This window comes from Sus scrofa, chromosome 5 (assembly GCF_000003025.6).
Source record: "Sus scrofa isolate TJ Tabasco breed Duroc chromosome 5, Sscrofa11.1, whole genome shotgun sequence".
Taxonomy (NCBI): Eukaryota; Metazoa; Chordata; class Mammalia; order Artiodactyla; family Suidae; genus Sus; species Sus scrofa.
This window is the reverse complement of record NC_010447.5, coordinates 56,106,064-56,129,128: the sequence shown is the minus strand read 5'-3', so window position 1 is coordinate 56,129,128 and position 23,065 is coordinate 56,106,064. Positions and strand designations below refer to the sequence as shown.

Genomic DNA, 23,065 nt, shown 5'->3' with positions numbered 1-23,065 from the left:
TCCTCAAGGCTCAGCTGATTTTTCTCAGAACTTAGGGCTGATACCCTCAATGTTTTAGGCACTCGTTTCTCTCTGTTCCTGGAAGTATCTTGTGCATATTCGCATCCATTCCATTATTATGGAGCTCTTTTCCCCTCACTTCCGCAACAGACTGCAAGCTACTTGTGGGTAGAAAGCATGTCTTGGAGCTTTGCCTGACGTTTCTTACTTCTCCTCTCCACCCCTTTTTCCTCCATACTTCTGGATATTGCAATGTGATTGGTTTATAGAAATTACTGAATAAGCGTTCCTAGAACCATGGCGGCGGGGGCGGGGGAGGGGGGTGGCCGGAAATGATGGCTGGAGATGCTCTTCAGATGACGCTTTAGAGGATAGTGAATTTTTTTTTTTTTTTTTTTTTTTTTTTGTCTTTTTGCTATTTCTTTGGGCCGCTCCCACGGCATATGGAGGTTCCCAGGCTAGGGGTCGAATCGGAGCTGTAGCCACCGGCCTACGCCAGAGCCACAGCAACACGAGATCCGAGCCGCGTCTGCAACCTACACCACAGCTCACGGCAACGCCGGATCGTTAACCCACTGAGCAAGGGCAGGGATCGAACCGCAACCTCGTGGTTCCTAGTTGGATTCGTTAACCACTGCGCCACGATGGGAACTCCGAGGATAGTGAATTTTTAAGTTAACTTTTCTGCTGACAGAGGAACCTATAGCACTTAGAACCGAGGCAAAGTCAGACATAAGATTAATTTGGAAGGTGGTTAAGAAATGGAGAGGTTTTATTTGAAGGACATAAGGTTGTAATGAGATTTTGGATTTGCAATCCCCAAAACACCCAAATTGATGGATTTCACAAATTTTGTATACATATTCAAATATATCTACATATTTCTAATAGGGAAAATGGGAATGAAGTGGGTGACTATTTATTTCTCCAAGTGAGATAATAAAGAACAAAATCTATTATCTACCATCATCATCTTTTCATAAAGAAAAGGCTGCTCGTATACCCCCTCAAAGTAGGAAATATGAGATTGAAGAACTATTTTTGAGTAAACATAGTTGTATAAAACACTCGTAAATATTTTTTTCTTCAGATGAGAGAAAAACTTCACAGATGAGGGATAATCTTCAGACAGGATTTGAGGAGAGGCAGAAAGACTTTCAAAACTTCCTTTATATCCAAAGCAGGGATCTGACATTATCTCCTCAAGGTGAAATAACTTGAATGGCCTGACATTTGCACAATGGCTTTCTTTCTGATCTGTCTGTAGTTCCAACTAATTACTTGAAAATACCTTTGCTATTTCCCTGCATCCTTCTGCCTATATTATTTTATGACAGTCTAATAAGAACTCAGCCTTCCCCACTGACCATATGTAAAATTAGATAAATTGTAATATTCTAACAGAAATGCTACCTTTATGTTGAAAAGTCAGGGTAGAGTTGGGGTTATGTAAGATCAAAGAGAAAATAAGACACATACACTAGAAAATTTACCTCCTTGCTTCTTTTGTTAGAGGATTATGGGTTCTCATGTGACAAGAGGGAATGAAATTGGGAGGAGAAGAAATGAAACCATAATGTTGTGTCTTACAAACTCAGTGCAGAGATTCCCTTCTCTGAATCAGGCTAAGGCTGAAATCATAATGTACCAGTAAAATTTCTCAAGTTTCTATAAACAAGTATATCAGTTAAGGGGTTGCTTTAGACCACATGTAGCAGCTATAGTGACAAGATGTCCAGAGGTAACCTGGAAGTTCAAGTCTGTTCAAATCTCCCATTGGGGTTTGTTCCACAAGCTCCGCTTTCATTCCAGGCAGGAGGAAGGGACCAATAGAGAGGAAGAAGTGGTGCCTGGATTAGCAAAGGCAAAAGCTGCCCCCAGATCTTTCAGTGACTCATTTTTGCCTCTCATCATCCAGGATTGTGTTAAAAAAAAAAAAAAAAAAACAAAAAACCTTGGATGCAGAAGAAGCCGCGAAATGAAAATGTTTGCTTTGATACATCACTGCCCTATATGCTATTAGTAAAAATGAAGGGGAAGGGCTATGGCCTGGACACCTAGCAAGGTCTACACAGCAGTAGTCTTCTATTTTATTTTTCCTTAAAATCCCAAAGAAATTTCTAAAGCAAGAACACAACTCTGCTGCTATCTCACATGAGATGTCATGTTCTTTACATTCAGCGAGCTACAAAGAGGATACATTTCTTATTCTCTCTTTTCTAAGTCTGTTTGTTATATTAGCTAGAATAATTTAGGGTAAAAATCCCCACATCTTGAGTCATATTGGACCTTTCCCTCTTGCTTGCTTTACATTTCATCAATTGCCATATTTGGTAAAATTTATCTTCTTCATACTGCTCCCCCCACCCCCATCACCACCCTTTATTCCCCAATGGCTACTCTGCTGTGTAAGTGCTTATCTCTTTCCTTGGTTTTTACAAAGTTCTCTTGACTGAACTATCAATATCCCCACTTGTCCTTCACTAACTTCACCCTGTACATTTCAATTAGAGTCAATCTTCTTAAACTTTGGCATTGACTCTGCAATATATCTTTTCAAAATCTCTGATGGGTGGTTTCTATTGCTTATCAGCTAGAGGAGTCATCATGAAAATAATTGCTTGGTAAATTTAAATTGAGGGTGGTCCCTGTAAAACACTAACATCCCCTCCATCTGACAATGTTCTTCAAGACTGAATCTAAAAATAATAAATAAATAAAATAAAAAAATTTAAAAAATTGGAGTTCCTGTTCTGGCAGAGCAGAAACAAATCTGACTAGTATCCATGACAATGCAGATTCCATCCCTGTCCTTGCACAGTGGGTCGGGGATCCAGCGTTTCTGTGAGCTGTGCTGTAGGTTACAGACACGACTCAGATCTGGCATTGTTGTGGCTGTGGGTAGGCCAGGGGCTGTAACTTCCATTCGGTTGACCCCCTGCCAGTGTGGCCCTAAAAAAAAAAAAAAAAAAAAAAAAGGCTGAATCCAGCATCATCACTGCAGCAGCTTGGGTTGCTGCTATGGTATGGGTTTGATTCCTGGCCCCAGGGAACTTCTGCATGCTGCGGGTGTGGCCAAAAAAATAAAAAACAACAACAAAAAAAGAAATCTATTGTGAAGCCTTTTCTAATGTGCCCAGACAGAAAAAAAAAATCAATTCTTTCTCAGTGTCCCCAGAGTACTTAGTGGATATCTCTGCTTTCTAGGTTATTACCTTCTTTCCATGGTTAATAGCTATTTGCTTTGTCTTCCCTCAGGGAATTGTTGTTATTATGCAGGAGTTATTCATTGTATTCCTCAGGGGACATGGCTGAGACCCTGCCATGCAGTAGGTGCCCAATATATGTCTTACGACTGACTATGTGGATATAGTGATTATTGAGTTCCTCTGGCTAAATATCAGAAATGGAGGCTATCCTAGTATGCTAGGCATATACATGGCAACACACACACACAAAACAATTGTGTCTGTCTGGCACAGACACAATGAATAAAATGTCTGAGATGAAAAAACAGACAATAAGAACAATTTTACCACCCAATATCTCTGGCTATGGCCTAGATCTATAATTTCTTCTCTGAATATCAGTACTGTAGAAGGAATTTTCTAGTTTGCTCGTTGAATGCTCACCTGTAATTGTTATTCTTTGCCCCAGGTCTGCCTATCTGCACACCCAGGCTGATTAACCTCCATCAGGGCAAAGAGCACTTCCAAATCTTAGAGGATTTGGAATTTATAAAAATAACAATAATAATAGTACCTGAACACTATACACTAGACATTTCATTAAGGACTTCACATAGATTGTTCCATTTAATTTTCAATAAAATGGAGTTCCCGTTGTGGCGCAGTGGTTAACGAATCGACTAGGAACCATGAGGTTGCAGGTTCGATTCCTGCCTTTGCTCAGTGGGTTAAGGATCTGGCGTTGCCATGAGCTGTGGTGTAGGTTGCAGACGCTGCTCAGATCCCACATTGCTGTGGCTCTGGTGTAGGCCAGTGGCTACAGCTCCGATTAGACCTCTAGCCTGGGAACCTCCATATGCCACGGGAGCGGCCCAAGAAATGGCAAAAAGACAAAAAGAAAATAATAATTTTCAATAAAACTTACAAGGCAGGCAGTATCACCTATCTTACAAATGAGAAAGCTGCTATCAATGGAACCAAGTCATTTTTTTTCAAAATTATTGTCACACTGATGGCAAAGTTGATGCTGCTAAACACTGTTTTCATGTTTAAAATGGTTTTGGGGGGAAAAATCAGGGTTAATTGGAATGAAGAAAATTGTATTTTGAGATAAAGAATAACCATATTTACCCAAAAAGTAATCAAAGTCTATATAATCCCCACAACAACAATTTAGCAAGAATTAGGTCTTATCAAATATCCTCAGTGTTGGGTGAGGTAAACCCTCACAAATATGAAATATGGGTAGTTAAGCCAAGGTATCAGCTCTTGACTTCTTCCTTTCTTTACTTTCTTCGTTTCAGTGTCCAACTAATATTGTACAACACCGATAACCTCTGTTTAAATGATTTCTCCTACTTTTTGCTTTTACTCACTCAGCAGCTGTTTGGTCACTGCAATTTCCAGGTTGAGGACCCTTTTCTAGAACAGTTCACCTTTGTTCACCTTGTTGTGCCACATTGCTTTTTCTCTCAAGCTCTTTATTTTTGGCTTTCTGGGTTTCTAAGATAGTGGCTTTCAAACAAACTTTTTTGATTGACACCTACGGTAAGAACTATACACAGACACACCCTTGAAACATAACCTACTACTCAGTCCACCTGTAATGCATTTGAGTTGAATGCATGGGTCTACGAATGTACTCAAAAAGGGAAAAGTTAATGTAAAGTACACAAAATAGTTATAATACAAAAAAGCTAAATAAAATGGTATATGTGGCCTGTTTCTTCTACTGAATGTATACAGTGTTAATTTGTATTTGTCTATTTTCCAAGTAGAGAGGATTAAATACAGAGAATTGTAAGTGAAATCATACCAAGAACACAAAGTACTAATCAACGCAGGTGGTAAGGCATCATAATCAGTTCGAAAGAAGCTTCAATAATTTGTGCAGGAAAGAGGATTAGCCAAATGTCCTAATAGGACATTTGGCTGCATGGATTCTATTCCTTATTTCTTGGGAGATAAAAAATCTCTAAATGATCCTATAGCTTATAATAAGATATTAAAATGGCATACATAAGCTCTCAGTAATGTCAGCACATATCAATTTAGGAAAAAACATTGAGTTATAGGAAATTATAACCTATACGAAAGGCTTGGACTTTAAAGAGTTTCATTGATGTAAAAGAAAAACGCAATAATTAAATTATTGGCCAACTTAATGGCACTGACTCAAGTTTGAATCATTTAGGTCAGAGAAGCTCACTCTTTTAACCCAACCAAGGTTCAGAGAGTCAAAAACACAGATGCCATAACTTCAGCTAGTTGGGACAATATTCTCTAATTTTTAAAAGGAATTACTATTAATGTAACTTTAGAAAGATAGGAAGCAAAACATAGTGATATTAATTTTTGTTATAGCCTTAAGTTTTTTTTTAAGAGAAAATTTGACTCATTGTGAGATTTTCTCTTGGTTTTAAGGACATTGAAGCTTATTAGATGGGATTTTATTGAAATGTTTAGAAGAATTTGACTAATCAATGTTTAAATGGTTGGATCTGATTTATTAAATTTACAAGTTTTGGTTTATTAGCTGTTTAAATGGTATACAAATGTTTAGAGAAATTGCATTTGTTAAAGTGGTATGATTAATAAATTGGACACTAAACAAAGAGCAAACAGCAGTGAGCATGTATTTCATGCACCAAAGTTTCTCAGGCAGAAAAAAATTTAGAAATGCCTAATATAATGCTACACACATGGATGGTACCCAATGATTTTTTTTTTATACAAAGTTTCCTTGCTCTTTTCAGGTAATTTTTATCCCATTTTCAATTTTTCTCCTGTATTTTATACTCATGTGTCAATATCTACCTCAGATGTGGTTTCTGTGTCTTCACTCAGCCCCTGCTCCTATTCATGCTGAATGAAATATTCTCTAAGAAGAATACAGGTCAAGGTTAACTTTGAGGCAACTGAGAAGTTTCATCAAACTCAGACTGTGAAAGTTGGGTATTCATAGGGATATGTGAGCCAGTCATGTTGAAATTCAACTAAGGCATCATGCAACTAAAGATTCTTGGAGCTTCCACTGTGCTTTGAAGTTGAGCAATTACAGATTGTCTATACAATTCAGTTTGACCACATTCTTCTGTAATCCTCACAAATCTAAGATCTTCAGGTTAAGGACTAACTATATACTGAAAACACAGGAACACTTACAGTGTGGAAGTCCCTTAGGATCACTTAATATGGAATAATTTAGGTTTAAAAGGACCCCAATATTTGGAAGTGGCATTAGTGATGGCAGGAAGCAGTTTAAGCAATGGGAGGAAGAAGGTCTTGGGAGATTTTTCTGTGGTAATATGAGGACCCAGGTAATTGCATTTGGCTCTTGCCTATGTTAAGGATAGCTGCTTTGCCCACTATGGCTTCAACCAGGCTTTCCATTGTAATATGAGGCTAAAGATTTCCTTAATTATTTGGCCACTTACCTGGACCCACATCCTCTACATGTTATGTATTTTAGACCAGTGAACACACCGTTTGACACAGATTGCTATTGTGACTTTCAGTTTGTTTTCAGTCATCTTATGGATGTAAGCGATAAAATATCAAAGATGGGTAACACATTCTTTTTATTATCTGGACGTCTGAGACTGATCTAGCCTCCCTTCATCATGACATGTTTTTTCTGATCTGGAAAACTGCCAGCTTCTACTCATCCTCTCAAGGTCTATGCTGACTGCCTCTTGTTCCTGATAGTGATCTGCTAGGGATCCCTGATTCTTCCTGGCTTTGCAGCCTCAAATAAATTCCTTCATGGTTGAAAGAAGGAGCTCCCAAGTGGATTGTGCTTAGGAAAATATAATCACTCTTAATTCCAATTTTCATCTTTAAAGATGGCTTTACCTCTGAAAAGTTTGAAATTCTTGCTCAAGCTTAGATGACCTCTAGTTTTTGACTAGAACATAATAATAATAGTGATGATAATAGTGATAATAATATTGACAACTCTATAAGAGACAGTGCAGTGGTTAAGCTCTAGAGTCAGAAAACCTGTTTTTTTTTTTTAATTTTTTTAAACTTTATTTATTTATTTGTCCTTTCTAGGGCGGCACCCGTGGCTTATGGAGGTTCAAGGGTAGGGGTCTAATTGGAGCTGTAGCCGCAGGCCTACGCCAGAGCCACAGCAACGCAGGATCCGAGATGCCTCTGTGACCTATACCACAGCTCACAGCAATGCCAGATCCTTAACCCACTGAGCAAGGCCAGGGATCGAACCCACATCCTCATGGTTCCTAGTTGGATTCGTTAACCACTGAGCCACAATGGGAATTCCAGAAAACCTGTGTTTAAATATCACTATTTAGTTGTATGACCTTGGACAAGTAACCCTTCTTTACTTTTATTTATTTATTTTTTTTAATTTTTATTTATTTATTTATTTTTTGTCTTTTGTCTTTGTTGTTGTTGTTGTTGTTGTTGTTGTTGTTGCTATTTCTTGGGCCGCTCCCGCGGCACATGGAGGTTCCCAGGCTAGGGGTTGAATCGGAGCTGTAGCCACCGGCCTACGCCAGAGCCACAGCAACGCGGGATCTGAGCCGCGTCTGCAACCTACACCACAGCTCACGGCAACGCCGGATCGTTAACCCACTGAGCGAGGGCAGGGATCGAACCCGCAACCTCATGGTTCCTAGTCGGATTCGTTAACCACTGCGCCACGACGGGAACTCCCTTCTTTACTTTTAATATCTGCAAAATAGGGGTTAATGTAATCTACATTATGAGGGTGTTGTGGAAATTACCTGGGCAACGAAAATGTGATACGTTATTAGATGCTCTTGATGATGGGACGTATGATGTTACATGTTAGAAATAGACTTTTTTACTTAATGTGAGTTTAAGTCTTTTGCAGAAGAAGGGTTAAAAAAGATTTGAATAATCTATTATCTGAATTCCTCTTGCTCTCATTTTTCTTTGTACTGTGTCCACTAAATTTGGTGTAGTTAACAACAACCACCTTGCCCATAAAGCCAGAATACTCTGCAATCAGCTCTGCTATGCCAATTTCATGAGTATTCAGCTCCTCAGCCCAGAATACCAATTGTGTAAAAAGTGCAATGAATTCCAATTCACTTTTGATTGCAATGATCTGAACCAAACATGAAACCTAGTTGATCCAAGATGATTTGGGCTTTACAATGTTGTGCATTACGTGATCTGCACACTCAAAAACAGGAGTATCTTTGAATTTAACATATTTTCCTTTTCAGAAAACAGAATTCTTTTAATTAACATTTAAAAAAATTTCAGTATGTGTAATTGTTAACACCTGCTATGTGTTGCCAACAGATGTTTCTTACTTACCTAAGGGAACTGTTGTAATTATTCTATAAGCTTAGTGAAATGGCATTTACCAAGATAGTTGGGAAACCTTAGTTGGTGACTTTGTATATAATATCTGGCATTTCTTTTAATCTTGTCCCCTATTACTGCCACATCCTCCCCAACCTGGCCCACTAAGAACAAAAATGTCCTTTTGGGGGGAGTACCTAAAAGTTTCAAAATAATCTACATGGGAAAAAAATCTGGAAAAGAATGGATGTGTGTACATGTATAACTGAATCACTCTGTTGTACAGCAGAAATTAAGACAACATTGCAAATCAACTATACTTCAATGAAACTTTTAAAAATAAAAAAAAAGGTCATGCGTATTTCAGTATTTGTGAAAAGTTCCTCAAATATTGTGTGTTCTAAAACATTGTAAAATTTACTTTTAAGTGTTTTAGCAGCTAATCCTTATAGTGTTCAACATGGAAGTCTTACATCTTGATAATAAATGTAAAATATATACTTTTTAGAAAAATAATACCCTACGAATAGCTTGGCTTCGAAAGAAGCTATAGCAAAAATGCGTTTTCTTGATTTTTCTGACCATTTAGAGGGTTTTATAAGCCATAGACTCTCAGAATTCTTCCTTTATGATACTAATCACACAATTATCTACAGGCATGTGTTAAATATGACACTGGTTTCCGCCAAATAATGGGCCAATTGCAAACAATGAATAAAGCGAGGCAGCTCCATTTATAACGGCTGTTTCAACTGAGTGCTATTGTAATCATAGTGATCTGAGGGTGACTCATTAATTAATTGATGTTCTTTTGTATTATGTGCTATTGAGTTAATGAGTAATTTGTGTGAGATAATTCTCTGAACACATTGATTACTTGAGATATTTTCTAGAGCTTTCATACCAATGACATACTGACTAGGTGGAAGATGGCATTAGCTTTTTTGTGTGTGCTCGTTATTCCTAAGTTTGGGATGTAAGTGGGCCCCTAGGAAGCTGAGTGCTCAGAGCCAGCCCCGTCACATAGTAGGTACTCTGTAAGTGTCCATGGAAATAATGGCTATATTAAAGCCTTGCTTTCTATTACCTTATATTGCATTAAAATCACATTTAGGAGATATCTGTGATGGCATTTTTAAGGAAAAGTAATAATCAAAGGGCTTTTGCTAAAATTGTATTCTGCGCTAATGGTCTATTACAATAAACATGCAGATTGTTTTTGCAACTTAGTGAAGTGAGCACTAAACATGTTTGGCCTATATCATTTCTATGAAATTGTTTAAGTGACTATCCAGAGAGTTGTTTGCCTAAAGTGAGAGTTAAAAGGAAACCACTTGCTTATGGTATGTTTTACTACGGATGTAATTTTCAGCACCCTGTTTCAGTTAAGGCACAACATCCATCGCTTTCTTGAAAATGCAGAATTTAGTTGAGGGTTTTTTTTTTTTGTTTGTTTTAGTTCATTATGCAGGAACTAGGAAATTTGAAATTTAGTCTGACAAGAGCAACACGGTTGCTTTCAGAAAGATCACTTAAAATTTGTATAAATGTACCAGATTACTGCCAGCAGTTGCTACCTTCATTTTTGACAGTTTTGTTTTCCCCACAAAAGTAAATAGCAGTAAACTACCTAGCTCGGAGATCCTGAAGATAACCTTTAGAGAAAGCATTTGAGGTACTTTGTGCTTATGACTTACTATTTGAAACTAAATATCCTTACACACTTTTTTCCCTTCTAGATATCACCTTAGACTTTGCCAATTAAGCACAATCAAGTAGTGTAATACCCCCTTTTATTAAAAACATAAACCCAAATATTAGAAAAATGAATGAAAGAATCCAGCAGATATTTATTAAGCAAGATGAAAGTGAAATTACAAACACAGGTCAGCTTTTAAACTCAGCCAGCACGCTGGAGGAGTGGAGGTGTCTGGTCCTTCATCATAGGCAGCCTACAGGAGACGCGTGTGAGGAGGGGAGCTTTCACTGCTTGAGAAATCAAAGCTCCATCGGAGGTGTCCGACTGGAGGCTTCAGATAACAAGCTAAGTGACGTCAGGGATACACAACACAAAGAGGAAAGTTGACAGCAATTCAGGGACTTTGAGTAGTCAAGACAATTAGCTTAGTACTTCAGGTCAAAACTGCTACTATTTATGGGCAATTAGCTGTAAAATGGCCTATTTCTGTCTTGTTCCACAATTTTATGGAGATTAAAGATAATCTAAGGAGATTAAGGCCTTAATCTTTAATCCAGGTGAGTAATTTTGTTTGTAGTAAAAAGCGTAAGAATTAATTCCCAAAGGATTAAGCAAAAGAAAAGGCAGTAAAAACCTGTTTGGTCTTGGGTGGCAAGGATAATTGAACAGCTTCAAGAAGCTGAGAGAAGTGTGTTCCCAATTTGCAAGTATTTTGACACAGAGATAAACATATGCAAAACCATTTAAATCTTAAAAAGATCATTTGCGAAAGATACTGACAATTAAAATTTTACATCCACATGAATGTCAAACGACTCTTAATGGAGACTAAGCAGGGCTGCTCAGTGAAAACCACTTCTCACGTGTCTCCCCCATCCTCTTCCCCTTTGTTCTGTTCTGTTTGGTTTTGGTTATTTGGTTTTGGCTATGCAAGTCTTTTCAAGAAACAAATGTAAGGCTCTAAGACTAAAATAATAGTTATTTTGTGGAGCCCAAACTGTGTGGGCCCCAAACTGCTATTTTTGAAATTCTTTTTTTGGATATATATCTCAAATCTGGGGGATATGTGACTTGAACACTCTTAACCATGAAGCATTTGTAAAAATACATATCATTCACTTTTCACAGAACCATTTTCTTAAAAATGAGGAGCAATATCCAGACTCACATGCATGTTCATAGTAAAGCTTTGTTTGAAAACAACTCAAATCCACACCTGCATTATTTTCAGCTTAATATTTTGGCCCCAAACCAAGAATTCAGGTATCACATTTAATTTTCATTTGCAGTGCATTTATCGTTAGGACAAAGTATGTATGCAAATAACACTGGGAAATACTGTTTCTTATACAAGTGATCAAGAAAAAAAAGCAAGGAAAAAAGAAAGCCCACAGCACTAAAGTTTGCTCTCGCAAACATGTGCCTATTGTGGAATTAGATTTGTTGAAAAGTAGTTCTCATAGAGCAAAAGCAAACAAGCAAAGTGTGAGCAACCCAGAAGAAGGGAACATAGTCTCATCTTTATTTCCTTAATTGCAGTTTAAATAATCGGTCTCCATAATTTTTGTTTCTAGAAAGCTTTTTTTCTTTATCAGTTATCATGTAGGTAAGAGAATGATTTTTCACCTTTAAAAAATGGAATGACAGATTACAGCCTAAGGGTGATCTGAGTGGGTAATTATTTAGAGAAAGCAATGAGAGTAAGACACGTCACACTTTTAAAGCGTTCACTTTTGAACGTTAAAATAAGTGGGTAAATCCTGAAAAATATATAATCACCAGTCCTCAGCTTTTTATCAATCCCTTTGTTTCTCTTCTTCTAGAAGATTTTGTGAGCACTACGTTGCTCTGATCAAAAGTAACTTCACTCCTCAACTATCACAGCTTCAGTGTGCATTATCATGGTTTCAGTAGATTCGCACTCAAAACCTTTTAGTGCCAGAAATGTATCAAACCGTGAAGTTATTATACCCTTAGCTCATATGGAGAAATCTGGGCAAAATTTGTACAGGAAATTTATCATTTTAAAAATCATCTCATAATTGCAGTAACACTTTTTTAAAGTAACCCTTTGGAAAATTCTTAAATGATACCCAAAGGCACTAGTTCACGTAAGGGGTGAATGGCTGAAGGAAACAAAACAGAGCCATTGAATAGATAAAGAGCACAAAAAAGGATATTAAAAGGATAACTGTTAAGCTTTAAAGTTATTCTAAAAATGGCACTTTTCACGTTGGTAAAAAATGAAAGTGCTTTAAGATGAAATTTTTATGTATTTTTTAAAGCTGATCTTTAACCCCCTGAAAATAGGGGGTTATAATGAGAACACGGATAGACTCTAAATCATAGTGGTAATAATAGTGGATGTTGCTAAAATGCTTTGTGTGTCTTTCTTTTTCAGTATTTTTAATGTTGATAGACTTGCTTTATCTATATGTGTATCATTAGTGAGATTTGCTCTTCAATTCTTTACTAGAAAGTTACAGCTCATTTAAAATAGCTGGTAGATACAGAAAGCATAAATATACAGTAAGTTTAAACACTGATTGTACTAAATGCAACAATACAAAGAAGCAAACAGAACACAAATGGTAACACAATAAAACTGTATTACATTTGTGCTTCAAATATTACAATACATTATATACAATAGTCCAAAATAAACATCTCATGCCAAGTGACACAAAAAAACGAATAGCAAGCAAAAAAATCCAGCAATATGTACATTACTTTTTTCTTTAATAATAAACATTCAACTCTGAACTGGGGCAATTTCACTACATACAGATGCAGTCCGCCTTTTATTCCATATAACCATCCTGCTTTCCTATATCTACGCTATTCAGTTGATTCCTGTGTCAATTCTTATATACATGTGGAGCAAAAAAGATAAAAGAATGTAGTGCTTTGTATTCTTAATGGGGTGATGTTGATAGATCAGCGAACCTGGGGTGCATAACCTTCTTTCATTAAACCTTCCTCGTAGTCCGTCTGGCAAAGGATCATGTTATTCTTTAGGAAAAATTTGTCTCCAACACAAAATCTGAAATTAATAAAAAAAAAAGTGTTAAGACCATTTCACTCAGTGAGAGCTATGGATTTGAAGATTTCTTAATTATTATTTCACATGGTAATTTCCTGAATTTGAAAGCTTGTCTTAGAAAGTTGCCTTTATTGTCAAAATCAAACCATTCAGGTCTTGTAATGAAACACTGCACACAAAATTTGAAATCCTACCTTTATATATAAAAATCATAGAAACATTGAGGAAAACACCTTGGGCAGCAAAGGTGATTTTTAAAATTTTTTTTACCACGTTGGAAAGAAAAAAGAGCTGATCTATATTTACACTCATCAAAATAAGGAAAAAAGAATGGTAATAATATTTTATGGCAGTGATTATGGAAGCTTTCATCATTGCCTAGTTATACACTTTATTAAAAAAAGTAAAAGGCATTAAAATGAATCAAATGATTAGAAAATAGCTCATTTTAAAGCTTCTCATTTACAGCTTCCTTTAATGTTCTGTTATTACAATGTGATTCAGTTCTAGTAATTTGGAAGTGATTGTTCTGAAGTGAAAGTTGTTTTAGCATCAGACTGGATTCTGGGCCATAGCACTTTGTTTGTGGCAAGTTCAACAACTATGAAATAGCCAGTGTACCTCTTAGAGCACTTCCAATTAAACCAACGTAACCTGATGAACTTCTTAATACTGATGTGATAAATAAACTAGTTTCCAGTAGCTAATTGTATATTTTATTCTATAAAACATTGTTTAATGTGCAACATTGTAATGTTTTTAATAAGCACTCTTTTTGTATAATTTCCCAGTGGTGACACTTCGGACACAATTAAGGTCAGAAATAAATGCCTGGGCTGTTTCTGGTACATTTAACAATAAAGTAACTCTGAGGAGATCTGTATATATTTTTAATTGTAGCAATTTAACCTTCAAACAGCAGTGTCTGGTAGAGTTGACCCAGTAAAACTACTTGTAATTATACAAGTTGACCTCACTGACCTTTGATAGTGGTCTCTCTTTATCAGATAGTCAATTTCAAATGCTGTTCAAGCAGAAATCTTAGTGGATAGATTAAATTGTGTCGTGAAAGCCATCCTTTAATGTTTTGTGAAGTTGAAGGTTTAAATGAGGAGCAGTTGGGCTGATTTACATTTGCAAAGATTGGAATGCTAGACAAACAGCAAACCTATTTATTTTCCAACTGGGTAGCTTTGGAAATTTATCCTTATTCTAGCTAAGTAGATAGAGGGGAAAATAGTGTAATAAAAAAAGTAGATTGAAAAGAATTAGCTTTCCTCTTAAAGGAAGATTGGTCTGTTTATTTGTGGAATTTACTTTTTTTCCCCAGGATTACTGCCTGCTGATGATGCTGATTGAAAGTACAGACTATGCGCTGATCCTGAAATCCTGGAGTTGTTTGTGGTCAAGGCCATTGGATACAATGAACATTCAAGTTTGGACTCTTAAGTATATCTTCTTTTTATTAGTCGCAAACTATAAACTTGAAATATTATGTTAAAAACGGTGTTTGAGTAAACCATTTTTTGCAGATTATCCTGATCAGTAAGATATACTGAATAAAAGGAATTATTTCTTTTCTTAGGCAGGCCTAAGTAGCCAAATTAGATACTTGTCTTTTATGGGAGATTACATAAAATAGAGTGTAGAATATATTTGATTACCATTTAAAAATTCTTCACTTTATATTACTGTTGAAATTAATTGAATAAGCTCATAAAATATCACATCAACAATAAATAATTTTAATAAAATACTCTTGGGCTCCAGCTGATATTATTAAATCTTTTCCCCCTAAAAACCAATTAAACTGGAAGTATTTTTCAACCCCATACTATCTAAAATTTTGCTTTAATTTTTTATAATGGTTATTTTTATTTATTTATATTTCTTTTCTGGCCATCCTGCAGCATATGGAGTTCTCAGGGATCAGATCCAAGCTGCAGCTGCACCTGCACCACAGCTGGTGCAACACTGGGCCAGGGATCAAACCTGCGTCCTAGTGCTGCAGAGACACTGCTGATCCCACCATGCCACAGCAACAATCTCTGCTTTAATTTTTTAACAAGTCCCCAAATTCAATTTGCTATCAAATAAAAACATGCTTTTGTTTTGTCATGTCATTTCATTCTTACCTTCAGGAGAGTTTAGTAATTTTTATTTGTAGATTAATACATTCAGGGTAATTAATACATTCAGAAAAGCACTGAACCAAGAGCCTGGGGGTTTAGCTCTGGGCCCTGTGGCTCTCACCTATCTAATGCAAGATATAGGGTGTATTTCATCCTTTCTCTGAGTCAGTTCTCTGTGGTTAAGATAAAACAGTCACATCTCTGGATGGCAGAAATGTTTAAAATAAGGACATGAAAGGCAGTGAGACATTTACAACAAATAGGGTTCAAATCCCAACCTTCCACTGATGATACTGAAAATGAAACTTCAGGATTGTTATCTTTAACATCATTAACTTTCGTATGTTGGCGGTAAAGAGTAGAAATGTAATATGTAAAGCCTTCCCTCTGTTTGGACTGTAGGCAGTTAAAAGAGCTACCTTTTGATAAAGTACTTACCATATGCTAAGGCTTAGCATGTATATACAGTGATTGCATTTATTCCTTACATCCCACTGAGAAAGTAAATATTATCATTGTCTTTTTCAGATGAAAAACCTAAGGCTTCTTCCCAATACGTTAAAAACCTGCGCAAGGTTCCATAGCTACAATATGCACAGTAGAGGAAAGAAAATGACCCTGGTCTCTTTGGATTCGCGACCTGGAGGCAGTAGGGCATGAGGCCATGAAGTTATACAAGCTTTGGTATTACTATTACTCCTTTACATAAGTTTTAAAAAGTCTTCCGCTCCTCCAATGAGATGTTGGTAATATAATTGGAATTCATTGAAATATTTTGTTATTAATATGTTTTCCCCTGGATAAAGTACATCTTATGTGCATACCAATTTATATTTAAAGATCAAGATGAAACAACATAGGTGAGGAATGTCACACACATAGAACTTAAAACAGCCTTGAAAGCTATGGTTAAGAGCAGATTATGGCTACTTTGCAAATAGAATTGATAGCCTCCTTTAAAACGTTTTATCTATAAACATGAAGAAATTAGAGAAATAGCAGTGTAGATATCAGACATCTACCAAAATAATCTACAACCATGACTTTGTAAGAAAGACCAATTTCCAATGTTATATAACCAGGTCCCAATGAGATGTAGTATTTGCTGAAAAATATTATAAAAACAGCAATGGCCAGATGATACTGTATGAATGTGTATTAATAGGCTAAAATACTTGAAGATAAACTGATAATCTTCCTTATAATCTAGTCCTAATCGCTTGTGATATAGTCAATTAATTCTGCCTTCATTAAATAAATGCGTTAAGGGATAAAAATATGCCCGATCAGATTATTAAGCTATCTAATCTTAATGTTTTAGAATTAATCATAAATTTAATTTCCAGATATTCTGGAGTGACTCTAGTTAAATTCATATGGTCTTAGAGACTTGAGAGTACAGAAACTAAGTATAATTAATAAATGATCCCTATAAAATATTGGGCTTAGAGAAGTTTTGAGCAAGTTATCAAATGCCTGTCACAAAGCTTTTGTTTGTATCATCCAAAGAATGAAAATGTTAACTTAGTCATCTTATTTTCCTAAGGTTAGCGACAGCAAATTATATTAATTTTCATTTCCATGGCACTTTAGAAATAGGGGGGAATCCAGTCCATATTTCCAATGTCTCTAAAGTCCTATTTAGCATCCTCAGTTACTAAAAGATGGAGACTTATGATACTGTATTTTCAGTAAGAGATTCAGGTTATATACTCATTGTACAATTGTGAACAAATTTACTGTTGTTTTCCAATGGCAGCCCCGTGGTCGTCACGCACTGCATTCTCAACAATCTTTTCTGTACCAAGTTACACTGCCCACACCCCAAATCCTGCTATAAATTATTTAATGTCGATCTTACTTTAACTCCACTATATCTGTTCACATTTATATCGACTTGGTCAGAAAATAAAATACCCATCTTGAAACAGGCCAGGGTCCTTATATTGGCTCTGAATCCGAGGCTAAAACCAGACTGCCTGGGTTCAAATCTTGTGCTTACCTTTTCCTATCTGCGTAATCTTGGGAAAGTTATTTCAATTCTCTGTACTTCAGTTTCTTCATCTGTACAATGAGGCTAATAATAATACCTACTTCAGGGTTATTCTGAGTATTAAATGAGTTAGCACATGTAAAACAACAATGTCTGGTGTGTGACCAGCACTGTGTAAGAATTTGCTGTCATTATTTGCTAACAATAATCTTCTGACCTTTGCTTAGCTGTTCCCTAAACAGGGATATTTCTCCCTTTTTTTCATCTACTTAAATTCTAAAAAAAAAAATTTTTTTTAAAGGGACTACAGGAGTAGTGGAATAAAAGGCACAAACCATTAGGTATAAAATGAGCTGCAAGAATATATTGTATAACATGGGGAATACAGCCAATATTTTATAATAAATATAAATGGAGTATAATCTTTAAAAATTATGAATCACTATTACACACCTTAACTTATATAATATTGTCTAGCAACTATACTTCAACTAATTAATTTAAAGATTCTTTAGTTTCAGTCCCCTTCATCAGTATTCCCTGATCTTGGGAGTTCCCATTGTGGCTGAGTGGAAATAAATCCAACTAGTTTCCATGGGTATGTGGGTTTGATCCCTGGCATTGCCCAGTGGGTTGGGGATCTGGCGTTGCTGTGAGCTATGGTGTAGGTCACAGACACAGCTTGGATCCCGCATTGCTGTGGTGTAGGCCAGCAGCTGCAGCTCCGGTTCGACCCCTATCCTGGGAACGTCCATATGCCACAGGTATGGGCCTAAAAAGAAAAAAATGCCATGATCTTTCTGATCTTTCCCAAAGCACTTATTGATTGGTTTATCATTTATTCTGGCATTTCAAATTTTCTCATGAATGTGTAACAGCACTCTGGGCATCAGTGCTGGGTAAATGATGATGAATTATATATGTGTGTATATATAATTGAACCCTTTGAAATACCACCTTAACCTGTGCTATCACTTGAATTGGGTGATCCATAAATGTTGGTTCAAATAGACTTCCTCTAGAACTGAACGGTTTTAAACAACGAAAGTATTTTTTTTTCTTTTAAAGAATTTATTTTATTGAAGTATCATTGATTTACAGTGTTGTATTAATTTCTGCTGTACAGGAAAGTGACTCAGTTTTATATATATATATTCTTTTCCATTATGGTTTTTCCAGGATATTGAATATAGTTCCCTGTGCTTTACAGGAGAATCTTGTAGTTTAGCCATTCTGTTCATAACAGTTTGTACCTAGTAACCCCAAACTCCAAATTCTTCTCTCCTCTAACCTTCTCCCCCTTGGCAACCACAAGTCTGTTCTTTGCGTCTGTTTCCATTTCATAGATAAATTAATTTGTGTTGTATTTTAGATTCCACATATAAGTGATATCATATGGTATTTGTCTTTCTCAACAAAGGTGTTTTTGATGAATAATTTAAATTTGGATTCATGTTGACTTTAGTGCATGGACTTCCTCCTACATTTACAATTTCCTCTCTCCATTCCCTACTCCTTTATGTCCTTACCAAACTCCTTCTCTAATCTTTGAGCACACTGAGCCACTTTTCATTTCCGGAATGCATTACAAGCTTTCACACCTACGTGCCTTGCCTGCCGCTCCATCTGTCTGGAAAACCTTTTCCTTGCTGCTCCTAGGCTTCCTCACCTCCCCCACCCCCACCAGACACACTTCTTATATCCCAGCCACTCCCGGGAAGTTTGAAAACCCAGTGCATCAACCCTTTGATGCTTCCTTAAGACTTCAAGGACAGACCTCTCTTCCCATAGTATAGATCTGATTAGCACTGGTTACACTCCTCTTCTGTGAGTCTTTGATGTCCTTTCTCTCCCATAGCTCTAAATATCCACAAGAGAGAAACTAGATTTTACTCACCTCTGTTTCCACAGGGCCTAGCACAGTGCTTCTATTCCTTAATATTACACAGTTCTACATATTTGAGGCAATCGCATTACAAACAAGCTTTTTAAATTCCTTCTCATATAAAAATATCATTTAGTTTTCTAGAATTTTCTAAGCAGGGGGCTTACTTAGCTTTAAGAAGTTAACCTATTACTCAGAATTTTCTAATTCTGATGAGATTCAAGTTATCAGACAAGGTGCTCAAAATAACCTTACTCTGGTTCTTTTAAAATAGATACACCTTTAGATTTTTAGTTCAGAATTCATGTTTTTAGCCATACTCTTCTAAAAAGAGGAGACCACCAATCTTGAAAATTCATAGTTGCTATTATCTTTTTTAAACATTCAGAAATGTTTTAGCTCTTAACAATATTTTGATTTAAAAGTTTAAGACAGAATAAATTTGCTAAATAAAATTCATAAGCATTTATCATACTACAATTTTAGATGTTAAAGTCTGTTTCAGGGAAAGTGCGTATAAATGACCTAATGGCCTTATATGTCACTTGAAAAGGTGCACTGCTGGGACAATGATTTGGCTACTATGAGTAGAGGCTCATGCGGCAGATGGCTTTATTGGAGAGATTTCCCAAGCTAAAGTCAAAAAGAGAGGGAGAATCTCCTATATTTAAAACCTCCCGGATTCAGAGTAACCAAATTTGTCTGCTTTGCTTGACTGATGAAGATTAGCTGACTTCTTGCATTAAAGAAGTTTGTCTTGTAGGGACAGGAGTGACAAGACAATAACTAAATGCTAATTGTGCATAACCAGCACTAAAGATATGCAGTCCCATTATGGCATGTAATAAATGAAGCGAACACAGAAATATATTAGGTACTTTAATAATGATACTAGAACAGTATTTTGCAGCAATGAGAATGTGAACAGTTTTAGAGTCAAAATTTAGGAGTGTTTGTCTTACTTGACTGAGTTCTACTAAGGAGATAGACTTAATTGTGAATGCAACTTTTTATTTCAATGGTGAAATAAAATTGATGTACGATTTGTAAATAGAATAAACAACCTACAATTACTTTGCATCATAATAGAATTTAGGCTGGGTTTAGTACTTGAATGATGCTTTAATTTTCTGTGTAGAACATGGATAAAATAGGTAAGCCTTCCCTAATAGAAAAATGGACAAAAGGAATAAACAGTTCCCATACAGAAGAAACATCAAAAGGCCACTAGTAATCTAATAGATGCTAATTAAAAATGCTAATGAGATACCATCATTCATCCCTCAAAGTGTCAAGAATTTGTTTTAAAATAATAATTCCCATGAAATTTGATGCAAATTTTTAAGTCTATTCCAATAAAATTTATATAAAATAAAATAATTCCCAATGTTGGAACTTACATGAGGGAATGCATTGTTTTTACATTTCTGGTGTGGGAATAACTGGTATAAGTTTTCTGGAGAGCATTTTTTCAGTACATATCTTAAGCTTTTAAACTATTACATGCTTTCTCTAATTAATTTCGCTCCCATGAATTTATCTTGACACAGATTTCAGTATTTGTTTATAAAGTTGGTATTAATGTTGCTAATACTTACAATATAAAAATTTGAAGAAACAACCTACATACCTGATGATAAAGACTGATTTAATAATATATGACGTTCTATCCATAAAACTGAACACAAGAGGGCTTAAAATATCATAAAAGAATTTTTAAGGGCAAGTAAAAATACACACTATATTAATGAAAAAGTCCAAGTAGCAAACATTAGGATTTTTTCCTTTAAGATGTTTATAGGCGGACATAACAAAAGCATACACTATGTATCATTTGTCATATATGCAGAGAAAAATGTATGGCTAGCTAAACACCAAAATATTAAAATATTTTAGAAAGACAGGGAATAATTTTTTTTCTATTTTCTAAATTCTCCACTATAAATATGTAAGCTTTTATAAATAGGCAGTAAATGCAGTAAATGTTAATTGTTGCATAAGGATAACTATTGTTATCAAGTAAACAAAAATATTCTAAATTTACTACTGTACTTTAAAAATATGTACACATATAGAAATACACATGCATATTAATGAATCTGTAAGGATATGTAGATATTTTCTTTTTGTATCGATATCTTCACAATAAAAAACATGTACATTTGCCAATTTATTTTTGGCTAAGTGTCACCATAGGCTGAATCAACCTACTTTGATTCCAAGTATCTGTTGGGAAGACTCAAGATGTTGCAAGATGACTTCTTGAATTATTTTCCTGGGTAAATCATATGTTTTGAGCTACATTGGGCCACATTCTGAAAATCTACATTTAACAAGAGACATTATTGATACATCATGTATGAAAACCAAGTTAGTGAAATATGGTAAAAATAAATTAGGCTAATTTTTTAAATATCAATGTAAAAGAACTAATTTTTGAGAACCTGTTGTGTCTTGGACTTATACATTTTTTTCATTTAATTTTCAAAATCTGCAAGATAGGCATTAGTGTCTCCATTTTAAGGAAGTGCCGCCAAATTCAGAGAAATTAGGTAACGTACTCAAGATTGCATAGCTAATTTATGGTGAGGCGGAATCTGAATCAAATTCTCACTGGAAACATCATGTTCCTTCTACCACTCTACAGCACCTCATAGGAGATACTGCATTTAACAGTAAAACAGGGCCAATTACAGTAACTGAGAACTCGACAAAACTAATATTTACTGAATATTTACTATGGCCAGGTGTTTTCACACCTGTGCTGAATTTATTTTCATTAAAATCCATCAAATGTAATTTTTGAAATGTATTTTTAATGATATGTACATCTTAATATTCTAATATCCTCTGCATTTATCACATAAACAGGTACTGTAGTATATAGCTCCCACTAGAAATAAAAGTCACAGTTTTCAATAAAGGGGGAATGAAGTCATAATACTTTGAGATGAAAGAGTTCTCAGAAAGTCACTAATCCAGTTCCTTTAATGTTATGAAGGACAAAACTGAGGTCCAAAGAACTAAAATGGTTGGATTATGCACACACATTTTTTTTTGGTCTTTTTTTCGGTCCTTTTTAGGGCCGCACCTGCGGCATATGGAGGTTCCCAGGCTAGGGGTCTAATTGGAACTGTAGCCACCGGCCTATGCCAGAGCAACAGCAACAGGGGATCCAAGCTGAGTCTGTGACCTACACCACAGCTCACGGCAACACCGGATCCTGAACCCACTAGGCCCAGGGATCAAACCCGCAACCTCATGGTTCCTAGTCGGATTTGTTTCCACTGCGCCACGACGGGAACTCCAGCACACACATCTTGTTAGGGAGAATCCAGACTGGAATCTAGGTTTCTAAATTCCCTGTGCAATATTCTTTCCATTCTCCAATGCTGCCCCTCTCATACTGATAACTTATAATATCCTTATCAGTTAATTATTAGCCATATCCAACCTCATTCCCAAAGAGATCTGAAGCAACTTGAAAAGTACATACACAACAAGGTTAAAAGTCAAGATAAGAAATCAAGATAGGCCAACTATAAGTATGAAAAATAAGATGAATACACACTACTTGCCCTAAATTCCTGTATATTTTCCTCAGTGCAAATTTGTTTGCTCACAGAAGTAGTACTGAAAGTAAAGATATTTTTAAACCCACTTTTTAACATACAGAAATACACTAAAGAATAAGAAGACCAAGTTTTCTGTAAAGTTTTCATATATATATATATATATATATGTAAGTTTTCATTTCCTATCACATCCTATCCTATGATGTAGTTCTTTGGCGGTAGAAGGGTGGTCTTAAGATCTTTCTCCTC

General features: G+C 35.8%; 1 protein-coding gene and 1 long non-coding RNA gene across 12 annotated transcripts in view; one reads left to right on the top strand and one right to left on the bottom strand.

Moving 5' to 3' along the window:
- LOC110260733 overlaps positions 1–14,986 on the top strand; it is an 86,957-nt gene extending 71,971 nt beyond the window's left edge. For all 3 annotated transcript variants that reach the window (XR_002344094.1, XR_002344095.1, XR_002344096.1), the window contains one exon: positions 14,562–14,986. This is a non-coding gene — a long non-coding RNA (uncharacterized LOC110260733). The remainder of the gene's footprint in view (positions 1–14,561) is intronic.
- The window catches only part of LMO3 (LIM domain only 3), a 61,929-nt gene continuing 49,179 nt past the window's right edge, over positions 10,316–23,065 (bottom strand). For 4 of the 9 annotated variants that reach the window (XM_005664046.3, XM_021090863.1, XM_021090867.1 and 1 more), the window contains one exon: positions 11,640–13,231. In XM_005664046.3, the coding sequence (XP_005664103.1) occupies positions 13,126–13,231 (106 nt within the window). In that variant the 3' untranslated portion in view covers positions 11,640–13,125. Of the gene's footprint in view, positions 13,232–23,065 lie in introns of all 9 variants that reach the window. The other 5 variants (XM_021090866.1, XM_021090864.1, XM_021090865.1 and 2 more) reach the window with 3 other exon arrangements.